The 18917-nt window shown below is 40.2% G+C and overlaps 1 protein-coding gene across 1 annotated transcript in view; it reads left to right on the top strand.

Moving 5' to 3' along the window:
* Window positions 1-6556: 6556 nt before the first annotated feature.
* LOC137870602 (inactive N-acetylated-alpha-linked acidic dipeptidase-like protein 2) overlaps window positions 6557-18917 on the top strand; it is a 344795-nt gene continuing 332434 nt past the window's right edge. Inside the window, exons 1-2 of the mRNA XM_068708006.1 lie at window positions 6557-6725; window positions 16189-16366. Coding sequence (XP_068564107.1) covers window positions 6557-6725; window positions 16189-16366 — 347 coding nt within the window. The remainder of the gene's footprint in view (window positions 6726-16188; window positions 16367-18917) is intronic.

Genomic DNA, 18917 nt, shown 5'->3' with positions numbered 1-18917 from the left:
TTATCGAGCCCTGTCTTAAATGACTACTGTTGTACATTTTGATTCAATGATTACAAACCAGCTGTCTTAACTTGCCGTGCAAATTGGAAACCGGAATAATTTGTAATCCGTACTGGAAACAAGATTCCATACAGAAGCGCTTGCGACCCTTACCGACCGTTTAGGAGTAGTGAGGAGTCAGCAGTCAATGATATAAATGGTATAAAACATTGGTCAATGAAAAATAGTTTTTTTTCAAAGTTGTGAATCACTGCAACCACGAGGAGAGCGTACAGTCTCAAATGTGTAGAAAAATAATCAGGCTGACGGGTTCAGCAGTATGTGAGATTAGCTGTGGGAAGACAGATACAGTTGTGGTCAAAAGTTTACATACACTTGTAAAGAACATAATGTCATGGCTCTCTTGAGTTTCCAGTTATTTCTACAACTCTGATTTTTCTCTGATAGAGTGATTGGAACAGATACTTCTTTGTCACAAAAAACATTCATGAAGTTTGGTTCTTTCATGACTTTATTATGGGTTAACAGAAAAAGTGACAAAATCTGCTGGGTCAAAAATATACATACAGCAACATGAATTAGCAATTTTGGTGACTTAGAAAGTTGTGTCAATGAAATGAGCTTCATAGCATGGCCTCTTAACTTCTTGTGAGTGATTATGAGTGACTACAACTGGTGACTTCTCTGAGGCCATTTAAATAGGGCTCACTGGATACAAACGCCCACAAACGCTACAATGGGAAAGTCAAAGGAGCTCAGCATGGATCTGAAAAAGCGAATCATTGACTTGAACAAGTCAGGAAAGTCACTTGGAGCCATTTCAAAGCAGCTGCAGGTCCCAAGAGCAACAGTGCAAACAATTGTTTGTAAGTATAAAGTGCATGGCACTGTTTTGTCACTGCCACGATCAGGAAGAAAACGCAAGCTATCACCTGCTGCTGAGAGAAAATTGGTCAGGAGGGTGAAGAGTCAACCGAGAACCACCAAAAAGCAGATCTGCCAAGAATTAGAAGCTGCTGGAACACAGGTGTCAGTGTCCACAGTCAAGTGTGTTTTGCATCTCCATGGACTGAGAGGCTGCCGTGCAAGAAGGAAGCCCTTGCTCCAAAAGCGGCACCTTAAGGCTCGACTGAAGTTTGCTGCTGATCACATGGACAAAGATAAGACCTTCTGGAGGAAAGTTCTGTGGTCAGACGAAACAAAAATCGAGCTGTTTGGCCACAATGCCCAGCAATATGTTTGGAGGAGAAAAGGTGAGGCCTTTAACCCCAAGAACACCATGCCTACCGTCAAGCTCGGTGGTGGTAGTATTATTTTGTTTTGCTGCCAATGGAACTGGTGCTTTACAGAGAGTAAATGGGATAATGAAGAAGGAAGATTACCTTCAAATTCTTCAAGATAACCTAAAATCATCAGCCTGAAGGTTGGGTCTTGGGCGCAGTTGGGTGTTCCAACAGGACAATGACCCCAAACACACATCAAAAGTGGTAATGGAATGGCTAAATCAGGCTAGAATTAGGGTTTTAGAATGGCCTTCCCAAAGTCCTGACTTAAAATCCCATTGAGAACATGTGGACAATGCTGAAGAAACAAGTCCATGTCAGAAAGCCATCAAATTTAACTGAACTGCACCAATTCTGTCAAGAGGAGTGGTCAAAGATTCAACGAGAAGCTTGCCAGAAGCTTGTGGATGGCTACCAAAAGCGCCTAATTGAAGTGAAAATGGCCAAGGGACATGTAACCAAATATTAGCACTGCTGTATGTATATTTTTGACCCAGCAGATTTTGTCACTTTTTCTGTTAACCCATAATAAAGTCATGAAAGAACCAAACTTCATGAATGTTTTTTGTGACAAAGAAGTATCTGTTCCAATCACTATCAGAGAAAAATCAGAGTTGTAGAAATAACGGGGAAACTCAAGAGAGCCATGACATTATGTTCTTTACAAGTGTATAAACTTTTGACCACAACTGTACATACGCAAGCACAGGACCAATTGCATTCAGTAATTAATGCTGTAAATACTACTGTTATGATCTTAAACAGTCATATCCATATAATGTTAAGCATACTGAACAATCATATAGTACAGTCATGCAGTATCAATATCTGTCTTTGTAATTACCATTACGAATTACAGTTTGAACGAAAAATAATTCAGCCTCAGTTATGTTTGCCTACAACACAATAAGGGCACTTTTTGACGATCAATTTTATTTTGCTCATGTCATACTTGTAAAAAGCCCTCATAGTTCCTTGACACAATTTATGTTTTACCCCAAAAACCAAGGCTAGCATCTGTATATTGTTAAAACCTAACACAGACGTAGGAAAATAATGTTACCATTTTCAATTGGAAAGCTTTAACTTTGTTATTGGAAGGATTTGGAGACGGTGCTTTTTAGGCATTTCGAGACTTGTGTATAAGTCAATGCATATCCATACGAGTGGTGGGCCCACAGTGTGTCAGCTCTATGTACAGTTGTGGTCAAAAGTTTACATACACTTGTAAAGAACATAATGTCATGGCTCTCTTGAGTTTCCCCGTTATTTCTACAACTCTGATTTTTCTCTGATAGAGTGATTGGAACAGATACTTCTTTGTCACAAAAAACATTCATAAAGTTTGGTTCTTTCATGACTTTATTATGGGTTAACAGAAAAAGTGATCAAATCTGCTGGGTCAAAAATATACATACAGCAGTGCTAATATTTGGTTACATGTCCCTTGGCCATTTTCACTTCAATTAGGCACTTTTGGTAGACATCCACAAGCTTCTGGCAAGCTTCTCGTTGAATCTTTGACCACTCCTCTTGACAGAATTGGTGCAGTTCAGTTAAATTTGATGACTTTCTGACATGGACTTGTTTCTTCAGCATTGTCCACATGTTCTCAATGGGATTTTAAGTCAGGACTTTGGGAAGGCCATTCTAAAACCGTAATTCTAGCCTGATTTAGCCATTCCATTACCACTTTTGATGTGTGTTTGGGGTCATTGTCCTGTTGGAACACCCAACTGCGCCCAAGACCCAACCTTCGGGCTGATGATTTTAGGTTATCTTGAAGAATTTGAAGGTAATCCTCCTCCTTCATTATCCCATTTACTCTCTGTAAAGCACCAGTTCCATTGGCAGCAAAACAGCCCCACAGCATAATAATACCACCACCGTGCTTGACGGTAGGCATGGTGTTCTTGGGGTTAAAGGCCTCACCTTTTCTCCTCCAAACATATTGCTGGGCATTGTGGCCAAACAGCTCAATTTTTGTTTCGTCTGACCACAGAACTTTCCTCCAGAAGGTCTTATCTTTGTCCATGTGATCAGCAGCAAACTTCAGTCGAGCCTTAAGGTGCCGCTTTTGGAGCAAGGGCTTCCTTCTTGCACGGCAGCCTCTCAGTCCATGGAGATGCAAAACACGCTTGACTGTGGACACTGACACCTGTGTTCCAGCAGCTTCTAATTCTTGGCAGATCTGCTTTTTGGTGGTTCTCGGTTGACTCTTCACCCTCCTGACCAATTTTCTCTCAGCAGCAGGTGATAGCTTGCGTTTTCTTCCTGATCGTTGCAGTGACAAAACAGTGCCATGCACTTTATACTTACAAACAATTGTTTGCACTGTTGCTCTTGGGACCTGCAGCTGCTTTGAAATGGCTCCAAGTGACTTTCCTGACTTGTTCAAGTCAATGATTCGCTTTTTCAGATCCATGCTGAGCTCCTTTGACTTTCCCATTGTAGCGTTTGTGGGTGTTTGTATCCAATGAGCCCTATTTAAATGGCCTCAGAGAAGTCACCAGCTGTAGTCACTCATAATCGCTCACAAGAAGTTAAGAGGCCATGCTATGAAGCTCATTTCATTGACACAACTTTCTAAGTCACCAAAATTGCTAATTCATGTTGCTGTATGTATATTTTTGACCCAGCAGATTTTGTCACTTTTTCTGTTAACCCATAATAAAGTCATGAAAGAACCAAACTTCATGAATGTTTTTTGTGACAAAGAAGTATCTGTTCCAATCACTCTATCAGAGAAAAATCAGAGTTGTAGAAATAACTGGAAACTCAAGAGAGCCATGACATTATGTTCTTTACAAGTGTATGTAAACTTTTGACCACAACTGTAGATTTTTTGAACTATGCTTGAACAAGCCCCATGTTTCAAATCCCAGCCAACAGACGCTCGCTAGTTAGCTCCCCTCCTAGGTCTTGCTCCCGAAGGGGGTTGCCCTGGGCATGGTAGCCCTGCCATCAGTGTATGAATGTGTGTGAATGGATGAATGATGACATGTAGTGTTAAAGAGCTTTGGTTGGTCGGAAGACTAGAAAAGCACTATACAAGTACAGTTTATTTATGGTTGATATCTCACCTGGTCTGGGAACGCTTCAGGGTCCCCCTGGAGGAGCTGGAAATTGTTGCTGTGGAGAGAGACATCTGTAAAAGCCTGCTGCTCCCACTCCCCGGCTAAGAATAAGAGGAAGAGAATAGATAGATGGTGTAATCAAAGCTAGGGAACAGTTTCTGCTGACGCTTGTTTTTTCCTACCTCTTGCTTTGACTCCAGTTGGTTTCAACCAACTGATTGTTGGTGTAAAGTGACAAGTTTTCACTGAATAATGGCCTACACATTAGGCTGCACATTTGGTGCATTTCATTTTATTTAGTAGTGTTTCTTTTCTTTTTTTAACCCAAGTGGTTATTGATTGCGCATTTCATTTGCCCATTCATGGTGGACTTTGATGATGGAGCAAGTAAAAAGGACTGTTAAACTTGATGACATACCAAGGCACAAGCTGGGAGGTTTTATTAAGCTGATCTCCAGTCAGATGTGACACGCACAAACACAAAGTCTTCACGCATGTGATTGCAGCCCTGGTGAGGTTTAATGATGCTGTTTAGGTGCTGTATTGAACCCAGAGCTGGTTTCACACACACACATTTACCATCTCCCAGTTAACACATTCTCACCACATCCCTGAAGCTATACACAGAGACAAACACATAAATACACACTCACACACACTCAGGTCCAGTACTTAACTCTATGGCTTGCCCTAACTTTTGTCCTGTCAGTCACATTAAAGTGTGTGAATGTATCACAGCACCCTGTGGCGCTTTCAGTCTTCATAATTGTGTGCTGAAAGGCCCTGGTCAGTCACTTAGCCCAAGTCGCTATTAACAAAACGTATCTTCTTTTTTCTTCTATATCCAGCACTAATGCATCATCTATTACTTTGAATCAAATGAGCAGGCTTAACTGACCAAGGTGGCTGATACCGGGCTTTCTGCACACACTGCCTGGGTTCGGTACAGAGAGGTCTTCATAAGGATTGTGAATGTCAACATGCATTATATTGATAAGGAATAGTCCGTTTGTAGGTTTTTGGAGGACCCCTTTTGTTTTGTTTGCTTTCTCTCTTCTTTTACTAACCCACACACGCATATAGCTTTCAGCTAATGTAGCTCCGGGGTTGCGCTAACAGCTTCAGGCACATGTAAAACGAGAGCTCTAATGTCTATCGCCATTGTAGAGTCTCGTGTCATCTTGTGGTCTCGTGAGAGACGTCGCCATGTTTCAGATTACATCATATGTTGTCTGAGCTGTTCTCTCGCCCCTCCCCCTTACACACACACTGCATGCACACACACACACACACACACACACACACACACACACACACACACACACACACACTCTCCCCTTACCATAGTTTGTTGATTTTAGATAGCGTGCTCATGAATGTATAGTTTTGTTGTTAGTTTAGATATTAGTTGATTAGATCATTATTATTGGAACTTAATAAACTCTATTATACTTTAAAGAGCAGCTGTCTGTGATTACTTTGTGCATGCATTGTGATAATAGCTGGATATGTGATCTGTGCCCGTACTCAACACCTTCACTTTCACTCTGAATGTGGAATAGTACTTTGATTATTGACATTGTGAGTGAATACTAATTATGAGACTTAGTTTATAGTTTGGTTATTGGTCCCTGTTTGCAGGGTGGTGCCCCGTTATTATTAATAATCGTTAATAATCTTACTGACATTAATAATTATATTGATATCAATAATTTAGTTTTCTTATATGCTCATAACTCAAACACGCTCCTTTTCGCTCCCAACAAAAGGATACAATTTCATTGAAGCCTTATTTTTAACTTATGCACCTCCTTATGTATATGGACGGGAGTAGAGACAATGTTTGTAGTTTTGGAATTGGCCAAGGGGCAACCTCCCGGTCTGAGAAGTGAAACCGATGCAGAAGTGCCTCAAAATGTCCTTCTTTCTACTAGCCAGGGGGCAACTACTTTGGTTGCAAATAAACCACAGGAGACCATGAAGCAGGGTATGCTTTAGGGCAAAGCTACATTGTGGTGATGGTAAATGGACTTGCATTTATATAGTGCTTTCCTAGTCTTGCTACCACACAAAGCGCTGTACGCTGCATGTCAACATTAATCCATTCACACACCCATTCATTCATATAGGTCGCTACCACGGCGTTGGCCATATTATCGTCTTAAAATTTGATTTATTTGAAATCCAGGTAACAACATGGCATACAGGAAGGTGTGTGACGCCCAAGGTGGACCAATGGTCAGTGAGGTTATGCACTGCTCTGGGGGTCTGGATCTTGACTGGGACCTAGACAAAGAGGAGCTTCAGGAACCAGGACCCAGCATGGACCGCATGCAGTTGCAACACGTAGACTGCCAGAGATCAGGTAGGGTTTGCTTTAACTGGTATACACTCACAATTCCCTATAACCCATATATTTTTTCGAAACAATTTTGTAATAAAATTAAGGAAATACCTCTAACAGTGTAGCCACAGTGACCTGCAGAGCCCAAATTGCACATTAACTGGTCATGCAGCGAAACATAATCAATTCACAGATTTATTCCCAAAACCCTGTGAACAAGTGATCATGTATTATGAGTTGTAAAAGCAGTATTCTACAACTCATGATACATGAAGATGCATATTGTATGTAGTGGCATGTCGCTGATCTAACTTAAAGCAATACAATGTGTTTTTGAGGAGGTGCTTAGTTTGCTCTACTAACATGACAATTATAGCTCATATTCAATGTAAATGAATACTGTCTAATTGGTGTCAGGACAGTTAACATGATAAGTTTGTGAATTATTTATACCACATGTTGCCGCATTAATGAGAATCCAACAGCTTATAACTGTCAAACTAATTACAGTTTGAGGAGTAAATTAGTACTCAAATCAGTTGGTTGACAATGCTAAATCTGATTTATGTTGTGTATGTTTGTAATATGACGTTTTGTGCTGTGATGTAAAAGGGAAACAACCTTTTCATGCTGGATTTATCATGCACATGTTTGACTTTTTCTGATACATGTATGACTTAAGTGTTTTTCAACAAATATGTATCTCTTGCTTTTGATTTTGTTTTGCACAGAACTTCAGAAACCCTTGTGGTGGAAAAAAAATCCTATACCCGCTTTGCGTGAGTCTTCTAATGCTGAAATGCATAATACCAAAAACCAGGTTGTCTTTTAAGTATTTATTCTCTGCGCAGAGAAGGTTCAATCATCACAACAGAATGCGTACAGTCTCAGTGAGGAAGAACCTCGAAAAAAGTGAACAAGCTTTCTTTATACAGAATGAGCAAAGGTGGGGGCCGATGGCCGATGTTACAGACGTTTCGGTCTCAGACTTTTGGTCTCAGACTGATTGGAACAACAAGTGAAAACAAACGGCCAGCAACCAAAACAAGCGGCCCAAAGGCCTTGGCATGGAACATTCTCATACAACACAGTTAGTTATCTATGTGAACAGGCAAGGGAGAATTATTCTTTTGCACAACAGAGACACGGTGAAGTTCAACAAAGTCCAGAGCAAAATGACTTATGCATGAATACAATACACTGAGTAGAAATATATACTACGTAAAAAATTACCATTACAATCCTCCCCTTGATCATTACATTAGATCACTACAATAGTATATATTCTCTGCTAGAAGTGAGAACATAAGTCAATAATATTTCATAACGATTTTAGTTAAGGGCATCATTAGTAGTGAAACCACCAAGCCTGTGGAGGAAACAAAATCTTTATCATAGTTGGGAAAAGTGTCTAATTGTGCAGTCGTTAGAACAGAGTGCTCATGGGAATACAGGAGGAGTGGATGGGACACTGATTTGTTGATGGTTCGCACTAAAGGACAGTCTAACAGACGGATTGACACGTACCATCATCTGGATATTTCACTAGTTAGTTTGGTTAACATTGGCAGGCGAGACTAGAGAAGTTGACTGACATGTAGACAGAATAATTAAGGTGTTGAAAACACAGCTTTCGTTGTAGCCTGTCGTCAATCAGGGGCATATCAAAACATCAACACATAATACTCAAAATGGTTTATATATGCACATCATTAATCAATAAGGTTAAGGCATTAGCTGTTTGTTTTTTTTAAATTGTAGGCAAATCTATGTTGTAGCAAGCTAGGGAATGTTAACATGAACATGGGAAGATAAGTCTCCTGAGATGAGGTGAAACACAGACACTGGACCTCTCTGTTGAACAGTATCATAAGACAACATATCAGTGAGTTTCATAACAAACAATAATCAAACAACTTAAATGATTTGTAAGAAATTCTATCATATTACCATAATGCACATTCAGAATCAAGTGTCAGTTTAATCGATTACTTTATCAGGTAAACTAAACAAAAGCACTAGCTGTTTTATGAGATCATATTTCTCAGATAACAAGCTGTAATAATAAACATAAGTATTACACAGAAATGTCACTATTAAAGTACTACTCATCTAAGGGAGGAAAACAATCAGGCATTGAAAACAAGTCACATGTTGCAGGATTGGCCTTTTTCCTTCTTTTCTAACAGCATGTCTAGGGCCAATTTAAATCAATTTAGTGTATTCATATCACATGTTATTTGCTGTTTAGTTAAATTACAAATCGTTTCTTTAATCTGATGGTTGCTGGTTTTTGGTTCTATGTTATTTGGTTGCCATGGTTTCTCATGCATCAATTATTAGGAAACACAATTATTATTGCACAAAAATACAGAAAACACATTGAACCTCTTAGGCCACACCCCCCCGTACCGTGGAATGTGTGCCATGGTGCTGGAGATCTGCCTTCCATCGCCATTACTTAGGTGCTTGATGAGTTGTTAGCAAACAATACATTTTCTTTAAAATACAAAAAACTGTGCACTCTTTTGTGTACCATGTTGAATTAATACAATAACATTCCATATTTCTTTGCTTTGTTTCCACTGACCGTTACTTTAAGTCTAGTCTTAAAATCCTGAAATCTACAGATGAATGATGCTACTTAGTCTATTCTGATAAATCCCTGCTGTGATACATCATAACGTATTGTATTGGAATTCCTAAAATAATAACTTAATAAAACACAAATATTTATCGCTGCAGTTCTTTTACATTCCTTAATGCCAGTTAACAACTAATTTGAATACAGTGATATTTATATTATTTAATGTAGAGGCTCAGCTCATCATGTTATCTTGAGAGTTTAGATAGTAGATAGTAGATACTTTATTCATCCTGGAAGGGGAAATGTGTTTGTTACAGCAGCAGAAAATATACTAAAGCAATTAAAGTAACAGAGTAAAAAAAATAAAAGTTTAAAGTATAAAAATGCACAATATATACAATAAAAATAGAGTAAAAATATAAAATATATTTTTAAAAAAAAATGCACAGTAGTGTATACAATGAAATAGAATGGTATCATTACCTAAGCTAAAATAAACTGTAGTGCAAAATTTAGATTTAGTATAAGAGGTGTAAAATGTTCTAAAACGTTTGTACTCATTGTATTTAAATGGTGTTTTTATTTATTTTGATGATACATCAAGATTTTGATGACTAGTTGAAGAAAGGGATTATAACCTGCATGGGACAGTTACAAAGTAAAAGTATAAAATTCAATCTTATTCAATCTCTTATCACTAGAAGACTGGGATTTTGGTAGTCTTTTAGACAAAGGTTGTGGTTTTAAACAACGTTGCTGAATATTAAATTCTGTACAAAATGTGGATAACACATATACTTAAAACTACATATCTCCCCTGTACCAAGTTATCTCTGCTGTGAGCTAATTTAGCGTACTACTGGAAGAGAGCATGTGGCAATTGTCTGCAATAATTGAATATCATAAGTGAGGGATATTTCTGTAGGCTCACCTAGCATGAGTGTTGTGAGCTAAAAAGAGTAACCTGATAATAAAAAAAATAAAAAAATGCTTGCTTAGTTGTAGCATCAGCTGCAGCATTTCCTGTTGAAATGGGATCAGAAGCGTTAGTGTGAGCATCACATTTCATAACACAGACAGTTTTAGGGAATACATTCTTTACTTGTCATCTGAATATAAGAAGTTTTCCTAGCAACTATGACAAATTAATTCATTATTTGTCTTTACTTAAGCATGAATTTGCATTTATTGCCCTCTCAGAAACATGGCTTAGTGAGGACTCTAGATACATCTTTAAAATAGCAAAATACAGTTCAGTTCACCATGCAAGAGAGGATGGATCTGGAGGTGGAGTATCTCTGTTTTATTCGTGGTGACTATGAATTCAAAATTTTGTCTTTACTTTAGTTACCTTTTCCCTCTTATTTTTAAAGCATCATTGTAACGGGTGGTGTATGGACCCAATTGCAGTACAAAGGACTCAGAAGACAGAGGTAGAAAGTTCAACGTTTTACTTAGACTCCGGCAGACAGGCAAACGATTTAGAAACCGGCAAACAGGAATCAGGAGAGGAGAGGCAAAGTTCTTGGTCAGGGACGGAAGGCTAGGTCGAATAACCAGGAGGCAGATGAAGCAGGGAATCAGGGACAGGCGAGGTCGGTACCGGGAAGACAGGCAGGAGAACGCTGGAAAGACTCGCATGGCAAAGAACAATCTGGCAAAGGAGTGAGTGTGGAGCTGGTGACTATATGCTGGGCTGATTGCATGTGATGAGAGGCAGCTGTGTGCACAGGTGAGTGGAGTGAACTGACGAGGTGGGCGTGGCTGACAGGTTGAGTGGGGCAGAGGCAGGATCAATGGAAAATTACTGATGGCTGGATGACTGAACTGTGACAATCATGAGTTACAGAGTTACATGAGTTCTGTATTCAAGATTAATAGAGCTAAACATATTAATAAAATAATGGATAATACATCGTTCCACAGTAATGTCAGGCACATCTAATGTATTAATCTAATCTAATGTGTGAAACGGCAGAAAGGAACCATGAGCTCCCCATGTTCCTGAGTCAAAACTGATGTCATGTAAACGTCTCTTTTGTCCACGTACTGTGTGAACGGTGTGTCTAGTTTAGGTAGTCCAAGTGTCAGAGCTGACAGTAAAGCGCTCTTTATGTCATTAAAGGCAGCAGTCGAGGAGTCAGTCCAGGTCAGTTTGTTCTGCGCAGAAAGATGTTTACCATGAATCATGGAAGAGAGGAATGCCTCTCTTTCTGAGTAGTTTAGGATCCACTGATCTAATATGACGTCATTCATATAAAGCTCATCATTTGTTCCTTAGTTGTGTTTTAGGCACATTTTGAATTGCCTGTATTCTCTTGGGAGAGAGAGTTTTGCCCTCTGCTGTGATCACATGTCCCAGATATGAAACTTTATCCAGAGCAAATTTCAATTTGGACGGATAGCCTTGTGACCATTTGCAGCCAAAATTTAAGTAGGATAACTGTAATTGTAAATTACTCTAATCTGCATGCTTCTTCTGTGGGGCTGCAAATCATGATGTCATCAACATATTGTAACAAGGCAGAACCATTTGGTAACTATAAATTAGCCAGATTGTCTCTCAAGACACTGTTTAACGCCAGGGCATTCTGGATATCCCTTAGGACACCGGGTCCCTTTAAATTAGAAGCTACCCAAAATTGACTTTGTGCACAGGTACAGAAATAAAAATATAAAAAAAACATTGGCCAAGTCGAAGATGGAAAAACTGTCTGGAGGGATGAGTGACATAATGGTGTGGATTAGAACTTTGAGGTGCTCGCGGTGCACCGAAGCATTAACTGATTGTAAATCTTAGACAAATCGTCACTCAGTCGGTTCCCCCAGGTCTGAATTTTCTTTACCGGAACGATTGGTGTGCGCACCACCAGAGAATCATCACAAATCAGATTTTGGGTGAACCACCAAGGGTGTCACACCCCTCACCAGTCCTACGTCATATTTGTGTGCAGACCATAGAGAGGAAGGCACCTCAGACAGATCAGCCATGTTTACAGACGGAACATTTCAAACCATGGTGTGTGTGTGTGTGTGTGTGTGTGTGTGTGTGTGTGTGTGTGTGTGTTTTATCAAACATAAGTTGAGTTACTCTTTTACTGTTAACATTGATGTACATCATATTCTATTCTGTATACATATTACTGAAGTGAGTAGAGTCTTACTGTTCAGCCAGTCAGACATGTCCTTCCATCTCCAATGATGGGCCTCATGCATAGGACACATGTGTGAACTCCCTCTTAAACAACTCAGATTGTGTGGGAGACAGAGCAACAGAGACAGCAGCAGCATTTTCTGTCCAATAAATGTCCATCATACATAATTTCTCTACCTACTAAATTTATAGGGCAGTGATCAGACAGTAGAAATGAATGTTTGTCTGTGATGTTATCTAATATACAGGATAAGGGCTTTGTGTACATTTCACTAATTGGTATTCCCCTGAGCCAATTAAAAATGTAACATATTTACCTTTAATAGTTAACGTGTTGTGGCAACTTTCTATAAACTTAATTTTTCTTCGAGTACATCTGGTATGTGGGTGTGAGTGGTGTTTGTATGGTTTCTAATGTGTGTATTGATGTACAAGTTTGTCATAGGCAGAATCTAAAGTTAACTCACCCTCTGTGTTGTAATGTGTGTGCGTCGAATGGTCCATCACTGAGGTCCGCCCCGCCGCGCCTGCTCCTCCCCTCTTGACTGCTGATGTTGAGCCCTTCCACCAGTCCTGCCTCCATAGAGATTGTGGGCCGTCCCTTAGACAATGTCCAAGTTGCCACTTTTATGGCACACAACGTTTTCAGCTGGTGTCTGTTTTCCAAAGTAAATTTTCCTCCTCGCCTGTCATGGCCTGATTCCATTGTCAGCTGGGCATCCTCAAGTTTGAGCTGACAAAAGTCTTTGCTTGTTCTCTGTCATACTGCTCCACAGCGTGTTCAGCATCTTGTAATATGGTTGCAGTCTTCCATATCACACAACTCTCTTTAGTGTGATGTTTTTCAGATTCATAGATGGCAGGAAAGCCTTCTTACAAAGTTCTGTGGTATATAACATATTCCAGGTTGATTACGGCTGGTGTGAATGCCACACATCTTTTATGATAACGCACAAAGGAGGTCATAGTTCTCTTGAATTCTGTGAAGTTGCTCTTTGAACTCTCCACATGAGTCATGGCTTCTTCTTCTTCACGTCTTCTTTCTCTGTTGTAATGTCCTCTTTGTCTTGCGTTTAGATAATCCAGGTTCATATTGTCACCAGTGTTCATTGACGGGCTTGTAGCTGTGAGCGTTGACATGGTGCGTACCAGGTTTTGATGAGTCTCGTCCGTCTTCATCCTTGGAGTGTTGAGTGGTGGGTTTGGCTGGAATGTTGTTTGTGCCAGGGGAGCATACAGCAGCGGCGTTGCGGAGACCAGATCAGGATCCACTCGACCATGTAAAACAAATACAAAACAAAAAACAAAAACAAAGGTTCAGCAGTATATTTTCCTTTTCTATCAGTTGTATGTGTCTTATTCAAATACATCTGTTTCTTTTTTTACCTCTTGGACATTACTTCATCTGTTTCTGCTTCGCCTTTTCCTCTCTGCTCCAGACACGGTTTGAATTGATCCAATTTTTGTCGTAGGCTAAAGTTGCCTTTTCCAGGGAACCCCAATTTTATCCATTCTTCCAATTGTTAGGCCGTCTGATTATCTTTGTCCCACATGTATTTTATTATTGGAGGTAAGACCTTGGCATCGGGCTGCTCAGGCTCATTATATGACTTTTTATCATTTCCAAATGTTTCACCTTTATTTTTTATTTTTATTATATATATATATATATATATATATATATATATATATATTTTTTTTTTTTCATATCATTCTCTTTTTTTTCAACTGTGTATAATTTCTGTATCAGATTGAGACTGTAAACCTCCCGCAGTAAAACCATTTTCGTTTACTTATTTGTTACTTATTTGTTTGGATCCTCCCCATATTTGTTTTTCATGAACATGACATTGGGTCCATCAGGCGGAGTGTACCCTGGCATTTACTCTTACTAGCCCCCATATGCTAACCTTTTCACTTATATGGGTCTATCGCGCATATCTCTTTAAACAATATAAACACAGTCGTCACCGTGAGTTTCAAGATTCGTTTCTGGCACAATCTGAATAAAAGCCGTTGCTCTAGACTCACTGTCTAAGCCGTTATATAGACGCAGCCGTCCTTACAGACTCTTTGTCTCTTTGGTCAAGCGACTTCAGCATTTAATGCCTAACCCCAAGATAGAGCAGGCGCCAGATGCTCACCTCTGTTTCCAAGCATAGGTCAAAGGACTTCGGCGCTTAGCGTACCTCCCCTATAAGGCTAAGGTCTGCAACATGCAACACTAAACACCCATCCTTGTTTTCCAGTCCTCCTTTTTTAGACAACATTTACTTACAGACTTTCGTCTCACAGGTCCAAGGACTGCAGTGCTCAAATCTACCTCCTTGAAGGTCTGCAACATGCAACATTAGACACTCATCCCTGCCTTGTTATCTACGGGTCAAAGGACTTCAGTGTTTGGCTCTATATCCCAAACACTCACCCTTGTTTTCCAGCTACCCAATTGTCACTGCTCAGAAAAATGCTAAATTACTAAAATACGAGTTGCGCCAACATCCTCAATAAAACCCACAAAACAAAATTAAAAACCCCAATGTGAACAATAACAGACATATTTACTTTTCAGTCCCACGATATGGTCTTCCAGGATTAATTTCACTCATACGATTATTTTTAATAATTTCAGTGACTCACCAAATGAGAATTTGTGGTTATTTGGACTCAACTGGTCCTTCAGGATCCCAGTGAAGACGACCAGGACAGGGATCGGGCCTCTCTCTCTTAATTTTGTCTGGAGGTACGCAGAGGCAGAAGGGCCAGTTCACCGATCCCTGTTGGCTCCTGACGATCTTGCAAGGGATCCTGTTCGTGACGCCAATTGTGGTGGAAAAAAAATCCTATACCCGCTTTGCGTGAGTCTTCTAATGCTGAAATACATAATACCAAAAACCAGGTTGTCTTTTAAGTATTTATTCTCTGCGCAGAGAAGGTTCAATCATCACAACAGAATGCGTACAGTCTCAGTGAGGAAGAACCTCGAAAAAAGTGAACAAGCTTTCTTTATACAGAATGAGCAAAGGTGGGGGCCGATGGCCGATGTTACAGACGTTTCGGTCTCAGACTTTTGGTCTCAGACTGATAGGAACAACAAGTGAAAACAAACGGCCAGCAACCAAAACAAGCGGCCCAAAGGCCTTGGCATGGAACATTCTCATACAACACAGTTAGTTATCTATGTGAACAGGCAAGGGAGAATTATTCTTTTGCACAACAGAGACACGGTGAAGTTCAACAAAGTCCAGAGCAAAATGACTTATGCATGAATACAATATACTGAGTAGAAATATATACTACGTAAAAAATTACCATTACACCCTTACACATATAATACTGCCTTTAATGAGGTAATTTTACCACTGCCAGCAGCTGCAAAAGAGAGAAACTTATTAAGTATCCTAAAGCTAGACTTGAGTTCCTCAGCTTTGAAGGACTTTATTTTGAATTGTGCCTGGAGTTGTGTATCAGCAGTACTTTTTGTCGTCACAATTTCTTTCTCAAGCAAGGCTGATTGTTTCAAGACATAAAACTAGGCAACACATTTTTATTCAAAATTACAATTACAATTTATTTTCAACATTACAGTTGCTGTTTGTTTCTAGTAAGTTACCAGTAGGAAAGATTGTATTAAGGCAGTGTGGGTTAATTTGAGCCATAACATACTAGATTTAATTCATTTTCAACATGCTAGATGGGTAATGTTTTTTTTTTTTCTTCTTATTTCTCACTGCCAACACTTTCAGGGTGTTCAGACCCCGGCCCTGATCCTGACCCTGAGCTGATGGAACCCATCCAACAGTCTGTCTCAGTTTCACCACATGGACGGTTTGAACGACTCCAGGAAGATCCCAACTACATATCCCACTTCACCAGGGCTCCGGGCCATAAAGGCCAAAGACTACTCCACTGCTTCCTGCTCAGGTAATTAAGGGACTGCTGAAGTAGCCTTAATAGAACTCAAGTCAGAAATTCTCTGCTGCAGGTACCAAAAGTCATATTTACAACTTGTAGGCTGTTTAAGTGATCTGCTACAGCAGAAATGGTATTAGTTGGTGTCATCAAATCCAGCAACATGAACAGTTTATTGGATTAACACTTTAAAATCAGAATCACAATCACAAGTGTTTACTGCCAAGTACGTTACACATGCAAGGAATTTGACTTGGTGACTGGTTCATAACAATAAACAATGAGCAATAATCAAGACATAATTTAAAAATAGGAAAATAGAAAAATTTACAAAAAAATGTGGTGACAAGCAGATAACATTACTTTAAAACAAGTATATTGTAAAAGTGGCAATTGTATTTAAATAGAGAAACACAGAAAGGATGTGCAAGGGTGTGTAACAGTAGGAAATTGTCCTGGGGAAGCCAGAGTCGGTGGGGGTCCCGGGCTTTGTTTATGAACTCAACTGCAGAGGGGGAGAAACTGTTCTTGTGGCGCGAGGTCTTGGTCCTGATGGACTGCAGTCTTCTGCCAGTTGGAAGGGGCTCAAACTTTTTATGTCCAGGGTGAGAGGGGTGGGCTACAATCTTTCTTACCCGCTTCAGGGTCCTGGAAGCGAACAAGTCTTGGAGGGACGGCAGATTGCCGCCAATCACCCTCTCAGCACAGCGAATGATGCGCTGCAGCCTGCCCTTGTCCTTGGCTGTGGCTGCAGCGTACCAGACCGTGATGGAGGAGCAGAGGATGGACTCAATGATGGCAGTGTAGAAGTGCACCATCATTGTCTTTGGCAGGTTGACCTTCTTCAGCTGCTTCAGGAAGTACATCCTCTGCTGAGCCTTCTTGGTGATGGAGCTGATGTTAAGTTCCCACTTGAGGTCCTGGGTTATGGTAGAGCCCAGGAAGTGGAAGGACTCCACAGCGTTGACGGGGGAGTCACACAGGGTGATAGGGGCAGGTATGGCTGCGTTCTTGCGGAAATCCAAAACCATCTCCACTAAACAACTTAGAGCTCAGCGCTCTAAAGACTGCATCAGGTCACCAGGTGGTCAATCTTGATGGACTGGTGACTGGAGGTGCAGTTGTTGGTGTACAGGGAGAAGAGCAGAGGGGAAAGAAGGCAGCCTGGAGGGGAACTGATGCTGATGGTCCGGGAGGCTGAGACATGCTTTCCCAGCTTCACAGACCCCATTTTTTTGGGGACGGGGGTGATGGTGGAGGCCTTGAAGTAGGCTGGTATGTGGCATGTCTCCAGTGAGGTGTTGAAAATGACTGTGAACACCGGAGACAGCTGATCAGCAAAATGCTTCAGGGTGGAGGGAGAGACAAGGTCTGGGCCGTCTGCTTTGCGGGGATTCTGACTTTTAAACAGCCTGTTTAAAAGAGACTCTCTCTTAAATAAACAAAGTATATCAAAACACAATTATGTAGCATCTTCTTACTGTATATCGAGGTCAGGCTCGTGCCAACATTGCATGATGGGAGGCCTTGATTTCTTTCAACTCTTCCTTGGCTCCCATACCATCCATCCCAGATTGCATCATCAGTGTTTTGAATCCTACAGAGAGAGTCTTCAAAGAAACCTTTAAATAGGGAAATTAGTTTGGTGTTACTGTTCAGTAACATGAAAAATAATCTTAAAAACCAACATGAAAAAGAAATGTGATAAGATTGTGGATCGTGATCCTGTCTGAAAAAAAAATTGTGATGATATTTTTGCCCTAATCATGATAGACACATACAGTATATGTAGACTGGTCCTTTAATAAACCAGTTTACACATATCAATGTGGCTTTAAAAAATATTGGCCTTTACCAAATGTAGATTTAACTGGAAGTGAAACTTTAAGTACTTCCCTTTGTCTTCTCACTGCTACAACCACATATTATCTTACATGACATTAGTGCCTGATTGTGCCTCTTCCTACGAATATCATCGTCATTGTATATATCTATTATCCTGTTCATTGCATCAGGGACTGCACCAGAGAGGGTCAAAGTGAGGTCTGAGTGCCCCTGGAACATTCCCACCCACACCCATTCCAATTGACACATCTGCCAGGATGGAAAGGTTATCTAGATAAGCACCATTGCTGGGTGCTTGAACTCAAGGACTGCATGGTGCCCTTAGGCATTGAACCACAAGCATTAATACTGACTCAGCTGCTAAGAAAAGGTTTTAATAGTCTATCAGATGTCAAACTGATCATCAAGCATGAACACTGTCTTACCTTTGATGAACTAGAAGTACCCAATGGACGCTATTGATCAGAATTTCCCCTCTTCAAGAGGGAAGATTTATTAAAGAACGGTCATGAAATGCATGCTTTCATTCTTGATCTCGGAAACAGTAGTTTAATAAAAGTGAAATGAAGTCAAGTTTAGCTTTTTCCAGAACATCGTACTTGTTGTTTCAGTTTATGCCAAACAGATTCCCTTTAAGAGTAATGTAAAATGCTAATAAAAGCTTCAAAAATAAAAGCTAGCAAACATAATCACTTTATTCATTTCTGACCACTCCCTC

Source organism: Cebidichthys violaceus, unplaced genomic scaffold, assembly GCF_023349555.1.
Source record: "Cebidichthys violaceus isolate CVI_PGR_0920_01 unplaced genomic scaffold, fCebVio1.0.p SCAF_13, whole genome shotgun sequence".
NCBI lineage: Eukaryota > Metazoa > Chordata > Actinopteri > Perciformes > Stichaeidae > Cebidichthys > Cebidichthys violaceus.
This window is presented reverse-complemented; position numbering and strand designations above follow the sequence as displayed.